General features: G+C 44.7%; 1 protein-coding gene and 3 non-coding genes across 4 annotated transcripts; all 4 read left to right on the top strand.

Annotated features, from left to right (window-relative positions):
* The first annotated feature begins 1,090 nt into the window (after positions 1–1,090).
* On the top strand, positions 1,091–9,133 carry RPL10 (ribosomal protein L10). Its single transcript, XM_085629723.1, has 6 exons — positions 1,091–1,279; positions 4,374–4,432; positions 5,032–5,139; positions 5,576–5,714; positions 8,346–8,508; positions 8,914–9,133. The coding sequence occupies exons 1-6, from the start codon at positions 1,257–1,259 to the stop codon at positions 9,067–9,069; spliced, it is 648 nt and encodes a 215-aa protein (XP_085485849.1). The 5' UTR covers positions 1,091–1,256; the 3' UTR covers positions 9,070–9,133.
* Positions 2,509–2,637, top strand: LOC146797095 (small nucleolar RNA SNORA70). The gene has a single exon (XR_014970218.1). It is a non-coding gene; the product is annotated as a small nucleolar RNA SNORA70 (small nucleolar RNA).
* On the top strand, positions 5,973–6,107 carry LOC146797094 (small nucleolar RNA SNORA70). The gene has a single exon (XR_014970217.1). It is a non-coding gene; the product is annotated as a small nucleolar RNA SNORA70 (small nucleolar RNA).
* LOC146797093 (small nucleolar RNA SNORA70) lies at positions 8,635–8,768 on the top strand. Its single transcript, XR_014970215.1, has one exon. It is a non-coding gene; the product is annotated as a small nucleolar RNA SNORA70 (small nucleolar RNA).
* Positions 9,134–16,355: the final 7,222 nt, after the last annotated feature.

The raw sequence follows: 16,355 nt of genomic DNA, 5'->3' as shown, positions 1-16,355 counted from the left end.
ATTTCGCTTTGTGGCAGAACCACTGCTCGTTTAATGCTGCTCCTTGTTACGACACGCCTGGGGTGGTCTGAGGTCCTTAAGTATGCGTGACTAATGCATTTAGTGCGCTGATGCAGACACCAGCACTAAAATGCATTATTCTAACGCTTGATGCGTGGTACTTGGCAGGCTGGTGCACATACGCGCTGAAAGGTAAAATAATGTCATATGTCGGTAAAATAAAATAGGGAGGCTCCTGTAGTGTCGTGAGACTATGTGTGCTAGGACCCTTGTGGTTCTGGGCAGACTTAATAAAGAAGTACGGAACTTGCTGGAAGGTGTTATGGTGTGGGTATTAATGGTTATGATGTAATCAGAGACCAGAGTTTGATTGTATGCTGAGTAATAAAGAGGTACAATCCAGAGCCTCGTGTCGTGTGTGGCGTATTCAGTTGCATACATCCGGGCTGGGGAGGACTTTACTGCTCCTAAAATTTAAAGTTTCAACTGCCAAATTGCTTCAGAAACTCTTTAAACAAAAAGAATTGATGCAGTTTTTGGTTGTAAACTTTAAAAACCAAATGTGTAAAATGTGTTTAGTTGTTTGGTCCTGTAGTTGCATAAAATTAAATAATAATAACAAGAATACTAATAATTATTTTTACTAATAATAATAACGTCCCCTATATGTTTAAGAAGTGAGCCGGAGGTCCTCGCGACACTTTTATTTTGTTCTTTCTTCTAGTTTAAATGCAGACCGTCTTTCTAAATGAAACAGCCACGTCCTTACATGGTAAATGCTAGAGACCCAATAGTCTCATTGAAAGTGTTTGCATTCAGACCTGATTTAACGGGAAGGTTCCCGTTCTAACATGGACGCCGCTCCTGTGTCTGGTGTTAAGAACTCCCTCAGCAAGTCTGTTTTTAAGGTGCAGCGTCACGCATTACATTTATTATAAGAGAAGTTGCCCGTGGAAAGATGGCTGTTAGATTCACACCCACGTTTTGTTGCTAGTTGCAGCGATCCCGTTCAAACATGTCCGCCACGCCGGATGTGGATGCCAATGGGACAGGCCCAGACTTATATGCAGTGCGCCTGCGCGGGACCTTTCTCTTTCCGCTCGGCGAGGTGAGTGAAATGGCGGCGGCTGAGCTGAGCTGGCCCGGCCTTGTCGGGGTTCAGTCCCCTGCTTCATCATCTGTGCACCGTCCAGACCCCTCACGCACTCTGCTAACGGTTCTCTCTCTTACTTCCCAGGTGACCAGCAGCAGCCGCCATGGGTCGCCGTCCCGCGCGATGGTAAGTGACAAGCCCTGGGTGTACCATGTGCTGCTCGCGGGGAGGGTAAGAGGTGGTGGTCCTTGGAGGGACTCTGTCTTGAGCGGGGAGTAATTTACGCGTTGCCAGGGAAGGGTGGAGACCCATTTTGTGCGAGGCGGGCGGGTAAGGGAGGGTTTGGGGGACTGTTCTGGGTGAGTCTATGAAGGGGTGGAGGGTGTTAGTCTCGGGGTACAAGTATGTGTTTAGAAGGTGTCATAGGAACGCAATATTATTGGCCTAGGATGCACAAAGTCCCAGTCAGCCCTGCAGAGGTGACCCCGGGCCCGGGTTTTAAAGCCCCCACCCCCAGAAAGCCCCCACCCCCAGAAGCTCTTTAAGTTGAACCGGACACGGTACCATTAGCAGTGTGTGCAGGAGCCATCTGTCACGGCACCAGTCGTGCCAGGGTGGCCCGTGCCTGTCGATGGCACAGACCCTTAAGACCACTACTGCTCTCGTGACATAGGAGTTTTGGGCTTGTGTGTCGGTAGAAAAAAGATGCGTGCTAATCACGCTTTAATTAAAAGTAGCTTCCCCTTTCTGACAGCCTACTTTTTGTGACGTGCTGAATATGAAATAATTGCAGATTCAAATCTGTTTTCTGTGCGCAATTTAGGCGAGCATCCATGTCTGTTTGTCACGACCTTATGGGGCCTTCACATATAAGCACCGTCGTGATGCAGCTGCCACCACGTGCCTTTAAATGAACGTCTTAGTATCGCATTGTGTGACTTGTCCACTATCGTTAGAGTATTAGCTTAGGGCAGGGGACTTAAACCCGTTTCATGCTGATTCTCAACAACTCGGTTGTTAACTCTGCACTACCACGCAAAACGAAGCATCAAGTGATTTGATCAATTAAAGCCAGTACCACATTTGCATTTCTTTCGGACAAGTAGCACGCTGGCAAAAAGGCTCATTAAGCAGTCTGACAGGTTTCGCTTTTACAGCTCACGAGTCCCTGAACGACACTGTAGTTGAGGAATATTCGCTCCCATTCCAATGACTCCCTCCCCGGCTTGCACCCCACAGATTGAATACCCCTGGCATAGCTAGTGTGCCCGATTTTACTCCAATTTAGAATCTACCATTACAATGATTATTTCTACATGGTAAACCAGATTTGAATTGACTTGTTGTCCATTCTCGTTAGTAGAGTTCATTTTTACTGTTGTGCGCTTACCCCAGTGTGGGGACAGTTTTGATATTTGCAGTCAATTAAGCCGACCAGCTTCTGCTGCTATCAGTAGGTGGTGTGCAATGGCTGCATACAGTGACATCCTGTGTATGTGCTCCATCTCTTGTATGGAGAGCTTGAAGGGACCTTGGAGACACATTTGTTAAGGTTTGTTGCCGTGAACACTTGATGGTTCCAGTCAGTTGTATAATCTGAATCATTTAAAGCGGGACTCTTAGCAGAAGACTTCTTATCTGCATGTAACCTGATTTCATGATGGTTCCAGCTTTGTAGAATTCCTAGTGGGTATAATAGAGCCATACATTTGATTATTTGACCAGCAGCTGTTGGAGGGTGTCAATATTGGAAGGCACTGGGAAACCAGGATGTATACAATTACAGTAGTCCTAAGTGGGGCATCTGAATTCTACCCAAGGCAGCTGTGGAGCCCACATTCAGGACATCAAAATTCAGAGAATTATAAATATTCAAAATTTCAGCTGGCAGTCTATGTCCAGCCCCTCCGAAAAGTGAGCAATTTCAAATCTGCCTGCTGAGTTGTCAGTATAGAGCCACTGCCTAAACTATTCCCTAACTAATAAATACATTTCTACGGGCTTGGAACTAGGTGGAGACCCATGCTTTCTTTACCCTGAATTAAGGAGCCCACAACAGTCGTTATTTCTAAAAAAAAAAAAGGGGGGGGGGGCTCATTTGTGCATCAGGGGAGTTAACTGTTGGAGAAGGTAGCCTCTAAGGCCCCCAGATACGTAGAGTATCGAAACTTCTCCCATGTGAAAGGGCATAGCTATGCAACTTTATGGGAGGGAGACTTGGGCCGTGAATTTTCTATATATTAGTATAAGATCTGGTTAAGGCCAATGAAAATCTCCACCTGTACTCAAACGGCTTTAAACTAACCAGACTAGTATTTATCCCCAAATAGACTTGGGGCAATGTTTGAGCACTCAGACCTTTGGGCTGCAACTTGAAGGTCCCACTTCCATGTTTGGCGATATCCGAAGGCTACACCCAACAGGGTTTTAGTACTTCGATTTGATTATGGTTTTCCATGGACCGAACTAATATTTGGGTTTACCAGGTGAAGATAATGTATATGAACATCACACTGTCTAATGGCAGGCAGACTCTCCCTTGCCCAATGTTGAGATGGGTGATCTAATCCCGTATGGATTTGGGGGTTAAATAAAGCAGATTTTCACCATTGGATAATTCTCAGTTATCTCTGAGAAAGGAGAGAAGAGCAAGATGTTTTCCATCTCATTCAAAAGGATGGGGATGCACAGAATGTCTGGGTCATCGGACGAAGAGGGAGGTGCCGCAGGGAGGAGTGGCAGTCACTGGACACCTAATGTGAATAGTAACGTGCTGGGTCTGCGACCCACAAGGATTTGCCCATGGACCGAATGGTATAGTACACCCCCCAATCGGGAAAAGGTTACAGGGAAGACTTGGAAAATAAAATTATATGAAACATGGGTAAAACCTCTCCCTTCCCAGAGTACATATACTGATTGCAGGACCTGCCAAGCTCCCAATTTCCCCTCCATTTACCTTTATTTGTTTACACGCCTCCTTTAGGCTCTTGCCATACTTGTTTTCAGTTCTAAAGTCCGTACCAGTGACCTATGTCGACATGTACAGTGTCGGTGGGATGTTGTATACAGTGAAGAAACTGAAAGCTGTAGTCTTCCTTTAGAGGAGCATGATTTTGGTTTTAAAGTCGTACATGTTTAAAAACAGAACTAGGTAAACACGTTGGTGGTTGTGTGGGAACTGGGCTATAGAAAATCGAGCTAACTGCATCACAGGAATTAAATCATTGTACTTTTACTGTTTTGGATCAAACAAGTAATTAGTTAAAATGTTATCCAGTTACAGATACTGCAAAAACAAGCCCTACCCCAAATCCCGTTTCTGCAGGGGTGTTCCTGGTAAGCTATTTTTTTCCTTCAAAGTTTTCCAGTAATCAATTTAATGTGAGTCCTAAAATAGTTTACTTAACCTGTTCGAACCTTCTTCTGAAATAATGTAGTTTATGCATCTTTGTGATACTCGGAAGTTTGTGCAGTCCTGCCGTACACTGAAGTTCCGCTTGTCATAGTGATGGATCTGACTTAGTTCCCAAAGAAATAAGTTTAATGTTGGTCCATTCTTGATGACTGGACATATCAAGTTTGAAAATAACTTGTATCTGATAGTGTTGCTCGAGTATATCACAATGTACTCACTAACCTATACATTTAGAAAGGGTGTATCTTTGACGTAGTTTCCGTTGGACTCTATCAATCCGGACTGTTCCTTGGCAGTGGGTTCCAACAACTGCTAGGGTGGGCTGCAATGCACATCCGTGAGAGCATAATTCTATTCTAGATGGTTTGCACACATTGGATCTCTAGAATACTAGTGCCTCTTGAAAGTGAAATGCTTGTGATCTTGTTAGGGTAGCTGTCATGTTTTTCGTTTCTAAATATCAACTGATTTGTGGTGGTTTTAAGTACAGGTGTAATTGTGGTCTCGCTTTGTCTTTTAGATCCCAAGATTAGGATTTTCGATTTGGGCAGAAAGAAGGCAAAGGTGGACGAGTTCCCTCTATGCGGCCACATGGTGTCTGATGAATGTGAGCAGCTGTCCTCTGAAGGTAAGCACAGGATCCAGCCAGCTGGTTTCCTCTGGTTTGAGTGCCAGTGGACATTTGTTGCACACTTCCCTGTTATACAGGTTAAAGTTTTGTTTGCTGTAGTACTCGTTTTCTGTGGCTCCCACAGCTTGCTGCTTGTCTAACTCGGTTAATCTGCTTCATCGGACTGTCGTGTTTTGGGTGCAGTCTAGTGAGCAAAAGGGTTCATTAACATGCAGCAGGCGTAGTGTGCTACAGCAGTACCTAGTTAGTTTAAGGTAGGCCGCCACATGGCATGTTTAGTGTGTTCACGATTAATGGTACGTGCCTAACTATTGAGGGCAGAGTATGTTTTGATGTATGCTAACATCATTTGCCATTGTGGGTTTGATCACTTTGAAGTTTCAGTCAGTTTTTTTTTTTTGCCTGAACTATTCTTTCCTCCTTTGAATCCTAGCACTGGAAGCTGCCCGTATTTGTTGCAACAAGTACATGGTGAAGAGCTGTGGTAAGGATGGCTTCCACATCAGAGTGCGCCTGCATCCGTTCCACGTCATCCGCATCAACAAAATGTTGTCCTGTGCCGGTGCTGATAGGTGAGGACCGCTTCAGCATGTGAATGTGCTATGAGGTATTCATGATTGTGGCACACATGGCAACATTTTCTCATTAGACTAGCGGTGTAAATAATAGCTTAGGGTTTTAAATGTGATCTAGTGTGCCAGATTTGTTCTAGTTTAGTCTACCACTGGAAAGACTTGTACATGGTACTCACATTGAATTGACCTGTCCATTCTCAGTGGAGTTCGTTATTCAGTTGTGCACTTTCCTCAATGTGGAGACAGTTTTGATATTTGCAGTCAATTAAGCCGACCAGCTCCTGCCGCAATCAGTAGGTGGTGTGCAATGGCTGCATACAGTGACATCCTGGGTATGTGTATGTGCTCCATCTCTGGTATGGAGAGCTTGAAGGGACCTTGGAGACAAATGCAGGGAAACGTTTGGTTTGAAGCATGTGTGGCTGTAGTTACACATCCTTGGCATAACTCCGCCATCTAGTATTGGGCTCAGAAGTGTGTTTTTGAAGTCATTCGAGTCACGTTGACGACTCTTGCTTGCAATGTGCATGGTCTTCAACTCCATGTTTTTTTTTTTTCTCTGCTGTTTGGTCAAGTCGTATACTCCTGCTCCAAACTAGACCTCGTCGAAACCAGAATCTAGGCTTTACTGTAAGTGTTTATTGATTGTGGTTATTCATAGCCTACATTGGTCGCTCGTCCAGATGTACCAGCCGACCAAGGCCCAGTAGGCCTTCGGAGCAAGTCCTTATTTCCCATCCCTTCTGGTGATGGGATGGATGCCTCTCTATTTTGCCCATGCCAATTTTCTACACCTGGTATGTAACGCGTGCCTTTCCCCAGGTCATCAGAAGTCTGTGTAAATTCTTCAGTTCGAAGACTACACTACATTGACGCGCAAGACTCAATGTCAAGACGCACAGTTCACACTCAGGACATCTTTGGATCCGAAGTAGTTCGCCACAGGGCTCACACCCAGGCCTCGGCAGGGGATGAGGGCTCCCTTCTCATGGTGACAGTTCAGTGTCGAAGTTCAATCAAAAACCTTCGACTGGGACAAACTAAGTACTGTTCTCCATCCATCCCGGCCACAGCCTCAACAAACCATCTCACAGGGTCGGCCATCGGCGTTTGCCTGACTGAAGCCTTCGCACGGGCCACCACTGCCTTTGGGCTATCGTCTGCCCTGAGTAACTGTACCTGACACCTAGGCCAGGAGCCAAAAGAGCAGCACAAGGCCCATTCCCATTGACCATGAGCAAAACTCTGAATCGATAGCCCTAGCGCAGATACCTCGCTCTGCTGTGGCACCAAAACCAAGTACATTGGACCAGAGGCACTCAACATCCAAACCCTCTGTGCTGTTAGCAGCTTTGGAACCAAAGAATTGATTTTGCCAAACAAAAGGTCGCTCCGAAACTGTGGAATCTGTACTAAAGGATTGTAAGAGCATCTCGAATCCAGACAAGCAGCTGGTGATTCGCTCTTCCATCGGTCCCATCCCCACTACACCTCCACACAAAATAGAAGCCAGCCAAAGACCATTAACTATTGAGGAAACTCTGGGAAGCTTCTGTCCACCAAAGCACAGAGGGTGGACAAGGCCACCAGTCCACCACAGGCAGCAAGGGAGCGCACTCCAGAACTATCACCTCCTGCAGACCCACACTATTCCCCAGATGGTTCTATTAATTATTTTGAAGACCAATGAAATGATGGGACCAATGTTCTACCTCCACCTCAAGATGACTTGTGAGACACTTACCACAGATCCACCTGCAGACAGACCCGAACCTGCATCTGGCAAAAACTTCCCCTCCAGATGATACCTCTACATATTATGACATAGGTGGGGCAGCTAGTTATCATAAGGTTTAATCCACACTGAACCAGTGGAGGATGATTTCCTATAGGAGACAGTCATCCCCTCCATGCTCGGCACAGTGCATGTTGGTGCTTAAAGTTATGCTTAGACACACAACAGATATTTTTAAGGACCCATTAAAGGACTTGTCATTACACCCTGGTTAGATACAAAAATAAGCTGTTCTCTACCGACCCAACAAAGGGTCCACTAACCACCTGACTCGTGGGTGCAACAGCAAGAAAAAGGCACATTTCCTAACCTCTGGCAACACATTTCCAAAACATTACTGTGTAGTCCTGGCACGACAGCAAGCCAATGTGGGTAAAGCGGTTCTAAAAACCTTATTTCAGTCTGCAACCCACACAGATTAGCCTCCGCGTATGGAAGAAAACTGCTTTGCAGTCTTGTTTAACTACAGCCACACGTGCCTCAAACGGTACTGCTTGCCCAGTAAACATCTGTACAATCTAACAGTGGAGTCGAAGGCCATGCACATTGCAAGCAAGAGTCCACATGCCTTGTGACTTGTAAGACTTCTTCAGAGGAAAAAATGTCACCTTTCTGAGACTAACAATAGATGGCCGACATGTGAATCTACAACACTACATGCCACAAACGGATGCCTACTGGGTAAGTAACATTTTTCTTCCCTGCACACTTCATAGCTCTGGTTGTTTGAGTTTATTGCTGAACCGGAGGGGACTTGAAAGGAGCCGAAGTGGGGCACTTTCCATATAGCGGCAATTGGACATGGCTAACCAAGTGCTATTCTTTCCTTCCAGACTTCAGACCGGAATGCGTGGAGCCTTTGGCAAACCCCAGGGCACTGTAGCCCGTGTGAACATCGGGCAGGTGATCATGTCTGTCCGCACCAAGGCGTCCAACAAGGAACATGTGATTGAAGCTCTGCGTAGAGCCAAGTTCAAGTTCCCCGGGCGCCAAAAGGTGAGTCAACTAGTACTTGTGCGACTATTGGAGATTCGTATAGATAGTATTTATACTATGCATGATCTTCGCCAAGAAGAGTATTTTGCATGCTCTCAATGCCAGGGTAGTATTGTCTATTTCATTTTGCAGTCAATTAAGCCGACCAGCTCCCTTTACTGTGGGGAGGTGGTGTGCAATGTCTGCATACAGTGACATCTGGGGTTGTGTATGTGCTCCATCTCTTGTATGGAGTGCTCTAAGGGACCCCTGAGACAAGTTAGTGCACATAATTGTGATGGGTCCTCTATCACTTATGTAGGACGGATCCTCTTACTTGAGTAATACTTCAAAGTCTTGTTTAATACTTTTTCATGAACGTGAGCTTTTTCCTGAAACTACCTTTTTTATATTTTTTTAACCCAGATTCACATCTCCAAGAAATGGGGTTTCACCAAATTCAATGCAGATGAGTTCGAGAGCATGTGTGCAGAGAAGCGCCTTGTGCCCGATGGCTGTGGTGTGAAGTACATCCCGACCAAAGGCCCCTTGAACAGATGGCGTGCCCTTCATGCTGCCTAAATGTGGAGAGGGTGTAATCCCTCACAGTGCCGTTTGAAAACCAGAATAAACATCATGGATCTTTTTCTTTGGTTTCCCTGCGGGTTTTTCTTAGTTGGTTATGCATCATTGCTTTAGGTGGGTGGCAGCCTGATGGTGGGTGACTGAACATTGGGCCACTGGTAGTGGTTCAATGAGGGCTAGAGGGGCTTTAGGGCTTAGCTCATAGTTCACAGTTGAGCAGGAGAGGTTAAGCTTGATGGGAGTTTTCAAGAAACTGTGAAGGATTTGGACAAGATGGCATGTAAGCAAAAGGGTGGTACAACCATGGAAAATGCCCATTTTAGTGGAGCTCACATCGATCTTCCTTGGCACAGATTTGTATGTATACGTTCCAGATTAAATATAGCATTCCGTTTATGCAGCTCGCGATGGGCACAAAGCCCCAGAATCTTTGACACCAAAGGATTTAACCTGTTTGACTGTGGTGGTGAGCCCTCATCCTTTATCATTGTTCCAAAGAAGAATAGTCTTTTGGTGAGGTAAGTATTCAAAAGCTAGAACGATTATGTAACGGAGGAGGCTTTTGAGGTGTGTGAATAACTAGCAACCTGGGGGAGGAAGCCCTGTTCATCTGCTCTTTCTGGTGTGGAAAGAGCGGTTTCCTGGAACTGTGCGCTTATGAATTGCAAAGGGTGTTGGCATGTCCATAGAGCAGCATGTTCAACTCTGAGAAGAAACCTTTACTGGGTTGCTGCTGTTGCCAAATCGTATGAGGCAGTAGTTCATACTGAGCGTAAGGAGACTTGCCTCTTTGTTAGTGAGCTGTAAGTGTTAGTGTGTGGATGCTCCCTGCAGTAGGCATAGTATGCTCCTCTGGACCATTTGTTTGGCCTCTAGGCCTGTAAATTGCTTCCACAGCCAACAGACGCTAGAGCTCGGGGTGTAGTGGGTATGCATTCCTGCCTATATCCACTAGCGCTGCCTGTGTTTGGGCATTGTATCGTGCCACAGTTCCACTTGGACTACGCTGTCCTACTTTGGCAGTGCTTTAGTATACCTTGCTTCTCCTTTAGGGGATCTCTTGATCATAAGCACTGAATAGTCCCGCCTACATACGGATGTCCTGGAGCACTTTTCCCAAGTGTATATTTGTATTAAATCTCTATTTTGAAAAGGCCTGCAAACTGTTCTGTTAAGTTCTATTTGTGTAATAAAAAAAATGCAGAAATGAGAAATTAAGATTTGAAAACTTCCGCAAACCTTGTATAAAGTGATAGTTACAGTAATCGGGGTAATCTAGACATAGGTTTTCCTGTTTTTCCCTCCCGTGGATATTACGCATTTTTCAAAATATACTGTTCTTCATAAACGTACAAGGAGGAACAAAGTCTCACGTGCTGACCAGAAGGCACACGGAGAGAAGGCTAACGCTAGCTATGGTGCTACTTCCCAGGGAGCTCTACCAGAAGCAGGCAAGCATTGCACACAAGTGGGGGCTAAAAGAATGGGCAGTAAAGGGCGTTTTTCAAAGGTGGGGCACACCACAATTAGACTTGCCTGCAACAGAAAAAAATGCCTACAACTTCTCCAGATTTACCACCGCAGTCGAATGTTCTGTTAAAATGTGCATGGATTTTTGTTTGCGCCTTTCTGCCATTACTGTTAATACAGAGATGCACAAAAGCACACATGACCTCTTCATAGCTCCTCTGGGCAAGATCAGCAGGTTTCTCAGCTTTATGGACATGTTGCAGGGAGAGGTCTGAGAGCTCCCATAACATTGGGGCCTATTAATAAACAATGTAGTAGTCAGTCTGAAACTAGCTCCTGATGGCATAGACTTTGGGCATTTAAATCTGCTGCCAGGCACCATGGTGATACTTAATATCACAAGGTTAGTCGTGTACAGGCTTGTGCAGTGTATGGCCTGGGGACTGCAGGGCCCTGGTCAACAGCAGCCCTAGGCTGCTGTTAACACTGCACGAACATTAGTAAGATGTTAAATAATACAACTATGTGTTCGTTCTCCCACCCCCATGCCAATAGTGAACTAAGATAAATCGGCTGCAATGTGCACTTTGTGTGGCCTGTGTTCCTCTTATACACGAACATCATAGTTAAATCAAACACTGAAGAAAATTTTGTACAGCACACCCTGAAGTTGTGTGCTTCACGGTTCTCTTATGTGATTATGAAGAAGGGAGGGAAAGAAAAATAAAACATTTGCCTAGGATCACACATTTTGGTTAAGTGGGGAAGCTTGGATTAGTTCTGGGTTTTCTAGTGTCATGTTGTGCTGTTCAGCTACCACATGTATAATCTTCCTCTACCCCCCCTGCGCCCCCCCCGGTCTAGCACGCATACAGTCCATGGCCACATCACTGGCCATACATTTTGGCCCTGGGAAGATGTAAATGTTTATGAATATCTATGAACTAGTGTAACACTATTTCAAGGGCTGAACACAACACAAAGGTATTTTACTCCTTATTTAAACGGCTGTCTTACTGAAGGTTCACATAGTGGAGAGGATGTGGCTAGGGTGATCTATCCCAATTCTGGGGAGCCAGGTTCGAATCTCTGCAATGATGCTCAACATCCTGTGATTCTAGGCCAATCGCGTAATCTCCCTGTGCCCAACAAAAAAAATTAATGTGTCCTTGTGTAATGTAACTGGTGCTTGTGTAAAGCGCTGTGATACCTTGGGGTAAGTTTGCGCTATATAAAACTATGGGGAGGAAAAAATAAGGGGAGTAATCGAATAATCTGTAACACATCGGTTAGAAAAAAAATTCTGGAAGAGGCACGAAGGATTGCACCCATACCTATGTGGAACCTTAATCTAGCACGAACACAACTAATAAACGCCATATAAACCAATGCACAACGCAACACTGAAAACAACCTTCCTAATTGGCATTATTAAGGAGGGTTAGCAAAATACAGGCACTTGTTTCACAGCAGCCATACCTACGAATCCACAAGTAAAAGGTAGTAATGAGAGCAAATTCAGTTTTTTATTAAGTGTGATCAGTCCGTTCTTTACTTTCAACAACTAAGTAATGGGTTCATTAGTTTAAGGGGGCAAGTCTTCCTCCTTCAGACAGCAGGCAGTCTTTCTTCCTCATAGGTCCAGGAGAGTACTGCTGGTCTGAGGGTGCCACTTTTATACCCGGTGCCAGCCGATCTGTAGGGGATGCCTCATTTGTCTAACCTTCCTGGGTTTAACACTAGTCTACAGAGGGACCCACACAGGTAGGTCTGTGTGCTGTATTTACTAGTGACAGGGCAGGCAGCTTTAGAAGTTGGGCAGGCACAGCTCAAATGTTACCCTTTGAAGTTCAGGAAGGGCTGGGTACCCCCCCATCCAGTTAAGGAGAGGTATGCCCCCCTCCCGCATCCAAGGGCCTTTTGTCCCCTGCTTGGAAGAAATGCAAATCACCACATCAGGAGAGCCACAAACAGGTGTGATGCTGGGATAAAGGCACATTTGGTTAAGGAAGAAAAATGCAAACTTTATGAATGTGGTATTTTCAGCTTAGTAATTAAAAATCCAACTTTACAATTGTAGAGTATTTTACATTACAATTTACATTGGTGGAAGCAATATTTTCTGATCTGGTCCCAAACTAAAGTTATCACTAAAGTGTAATAAGGTAACTCCATGTTAGTCTGTGGGGGAGATGGCCTTGCTGCAGTGAAAAACAAGGTTTTTCCCCTGGCAAGGCATGTAAAACTGAACTACTCGTCTCCTATTTTGGAGCTCCAGGTCTCCCCCGTGGAAAATCCATCTTTTGGGGCGATGTCTCAACACAGGTGGTTATATTTCTCAGTGAGAGATTGTGTATGCTCCAGACTGCTCGCGTTGAGAAAGCTGCTACTCGAGTAAAAATCTACTATAGTGGCAGAAAGGAAGCAGTGCCCGCTTGTGCTGTGCATGATGTCGTTCGCAATGATTGCACAGTGTGGACAAGCACCTGGCACTGAATCACCGCAAACTGCATTTCTCTAAAGAAACTCCGCCGCTTGCGGAGCTCAGCATAGTGCAGGGGAGTTTCACAGAACTCGCAAACTCTGCCCAGGATTAATAAATAACCTGAGCCTGCCATGTGAGAGTTTAGGGGCCTACCTTAGGTGTGATTTCTAAGCATTAGAGAAGGTTTAGGCCTTGCGGAAGGTTTTAATTTGCTAGGTCTGAATGGCAATTTGAAATAGCACGGCTTCCAAAGCCGTGTATTACAGTGCTACTTTAATAAGTGCACAATGAGGAGTGTGCCAAGTAAATGGGCCTATTGGGTGAATACCAATTTTACCACGTAAAGTGCCTACTAAAAGAAGTTGAGCAGGCATAGGGTAGAGAAAGCAAAAAGTGTTGAGGAATAACTCACCAAAGATGGTCAGGTCTAACAGCAAGCTAAAATGCCCTATATGTGGGATGGGTAGTTATGCATTAATTGATTTAGCCTTCTGCAATCGATTGCGTAACAATGGCTCTCCAGTTACAAAGGTGACTATTGAAGGATGGACTGCAAATAACTCCGCTCTGACACACAACTGCAGGATAAGGAGTAGCCAAGAGCCTGCTCAACAAGGAAAAAGGTCTACTTAACCCCTTCAGTGCCATGTCCTTCCCCCTCCTGTGCCGGGCGTTGCACTAGTGGGTGGGGTTCATGACGAGATAGTCTCGTCATGGGCACAGCGCAACCGTGCTCCATGACCATACTATCTCGTCATGGGCACTGAAGAGGTTAAGGAATGTGTCGCTAAGCAATATTTGCGTAGCAGCCACATAGTTGTCTGCATTCTTACGAAAAACATTACTGAGTAGACATTCAAGCCAGTAAGGAGCCCCTTTGCTGAAACGATGTCAACCTAAAACTTGATGTAAAACTAAAGTGGGCCCAAGAAGGCCATGCAACAGGCGTTAGGACACTTGTTTGCAAATACACACAAACAATCCCAGCCTCCCAAGAGACTGCTACAAAATTCGTGCTCAGCATGTGAACCCAGAAAAGATTAATGCTGCAAAATGTAAAGGTCACTTGCTGGAAGGAGTAGTTTTGCAGCTTGTTTTTTTTTTTTTGTAAATTTCTTTTATTTATATTCACATGATTATCCCATCTCCCCAGGAGGAGGTGCATTTGCAAAGCGAAGATATAAAAATTAAGATACAACAAAACGCACAAATGAAGTCGCCCAAGGGGAAAAATGAATTTGACGATGGTGACCATCTGAAAGGGTTTCTGGGGCTGAAATCTGTAAATGGTGGATGTCTCTCACAAACCGGAAAAAAGACACAAAAAAGTCTATACAAAGTCTTGGTGCTGCTCCTGTCACTCAAGGTCTTGGCATACCTCTTCAGCAAGGAAATCATTTAGAACTCTCTTATCCTCCTATTGGACTTCTTCTTAAGGAAGATAATTGTCAATGCTCCGAGTCTCCTCCACCGAGGACTGCTTCCAAGTGGTCCTTATTAGAGAAGCTAATAAGCTAAGCACCCCATACTGGCCGTAACTTCCAATACTATGTGATCTTTGATGCCCTTCACCAAAATATTACCACAAGACTACCACCATCCTCTGGTCCTGGGTTTCCTTGAACCTTGCTGGAACTGTTCTTTGCACCAGCCTCAACGAAAGGAGCTCTCCTAGGTTACAAAAGAAATACAAGTATCCAGAGAAGGATTTTCTGTTTCTTACAATGGTTGCTCCACTGGACTTAGTAAATATGTCTGCTGGGGGGGAAATATGCCACTGCTCCTTTATCCACTGACCTATTAGACAGTGGGAGTAAGAAACTGGATTTGATAGCGAGAAAAATGTGCCAAATGTCTTCTACCATTATGAGGACTACCAGGGTCAGTGGTTTGTTAGGCAGCTATAGGGGTTCATTGTGGAACTCACTACATGAACTAGCAAATGTTCTTCCCAGAGAACGACAAGATTTCATGAAAATCGTTAATGAAGACATGATGGTATCAAATCATCTGTGCTGCAGGGGTGGACACATTTTTACTAGCCACACAAATATTGTCATGATCTGTACAGAAGATTTAAAATATTCCATTCTGTGGAAACGCATTATTTGGCAGCCAAACTGATGATGAAACTGCTTCAATGCAGATATCGAGATGGTGAAGGTGCAGAGGGTTCAATCCCTTCAGTGGCCCCCGAGCCAGCTACAACCAGAGGCCTTTTCAACGCCAAATATGTAAACGGTCATCAAGTGCTCGTGGCAGTGGGTCAACTTACCACATGGGACAATTTGTGAGTCACCGTTCTCTTACCCAATCCAGTAGGGGGAAGCGTTGCAAATTTCATTGAAGAGTCTAAATCCATCACAGGTGACCACTGGCTGCACAATATTATTCATCACGGCTGCTGCCTTGGATTCTATTATTCTCCACTTTGTGATTCCACTGGATTTGTCTTCAACATCTAGGCAAGTTATATCAAGAAGTCATCTTGGAGAAACAAGACTGGGAGAGGGATCCCTCTTTCCAAAAAAGATTGGGTATTTATTCCCATTTGTTTTGGGTGAAAAAGAAGGAATCCATGAATGAATTCAGAAACATTCTAGGCTACAAACTGGCAAGCAAATGGATATAGAAGGAAAAGTTTATGACGCTGAGGTTTGTGGTCAGAACACATCATTTTAAGTAGAATTTTCCTCTGTTCGGCCTCAAGTCTGCACCAAGGACATTTGCAAAATGCATAGCTGCTGGTGCAGCGTACACCAGGAATAAGAAGATCCAGCTTCATCTAGATAATCGATCTCAACATCTCAGTAAGATTGTCAGCATTTCGAAATGCGTCTCTATTCTCACCCTATTGGAATTATACATCAATCACAAGAAATCAACATCACCTTCGGAATAATCATTTCATTAGCTATAGCAGTAGTAGACACTGACGATAAAAGTGTATCCTTCACAGGAGAGACTCTTCTTTATCCATCTGAGAGGTTGCAAACTCCTGACCACAACCAATCCGATCCCAAGGCAAATAACATCTCTCTTAAACTCAATGAGATCCTACTTCTTAGTTCCGAAAGCCCATCTATATGAGACCAATACAATAATGCCTGTAAGATCAGTGGTGTCAGTTCTGAGGCAGATGGGAAGACAAACATGCTTTTTCCACATGCATCCCAATCACTCATGTGTTGTCCAGAGAATCTTTTGTGTGGAATAAACTTTGAGCAAGTTCCAACCCAGACAGTAGCGACCTATGCTAAAGTGCCTGTGCTCTCTCTTTAAAACAAGATAGAATTGCTTCATACTCAATTGGCCTATTTTATTTAAT

The sequence above is a fragment of the Triturus cristatus genome, chromosome 10 (assembly GCF_964204655.1).
Source record: "Triturus cristatus chromosome 10, aTriCri1.1, whole genome shotgun sequence".
NCBI lineage: Eukaryota > Metazoa > Chordata > Amphibia > Caudata > Salamandridae > Triturus > Triturus cristatus.
Note: the sequence above shows the minus strand (reverse complement) of the source record. Positions and strands in the feature narration are given on the sequence as shown.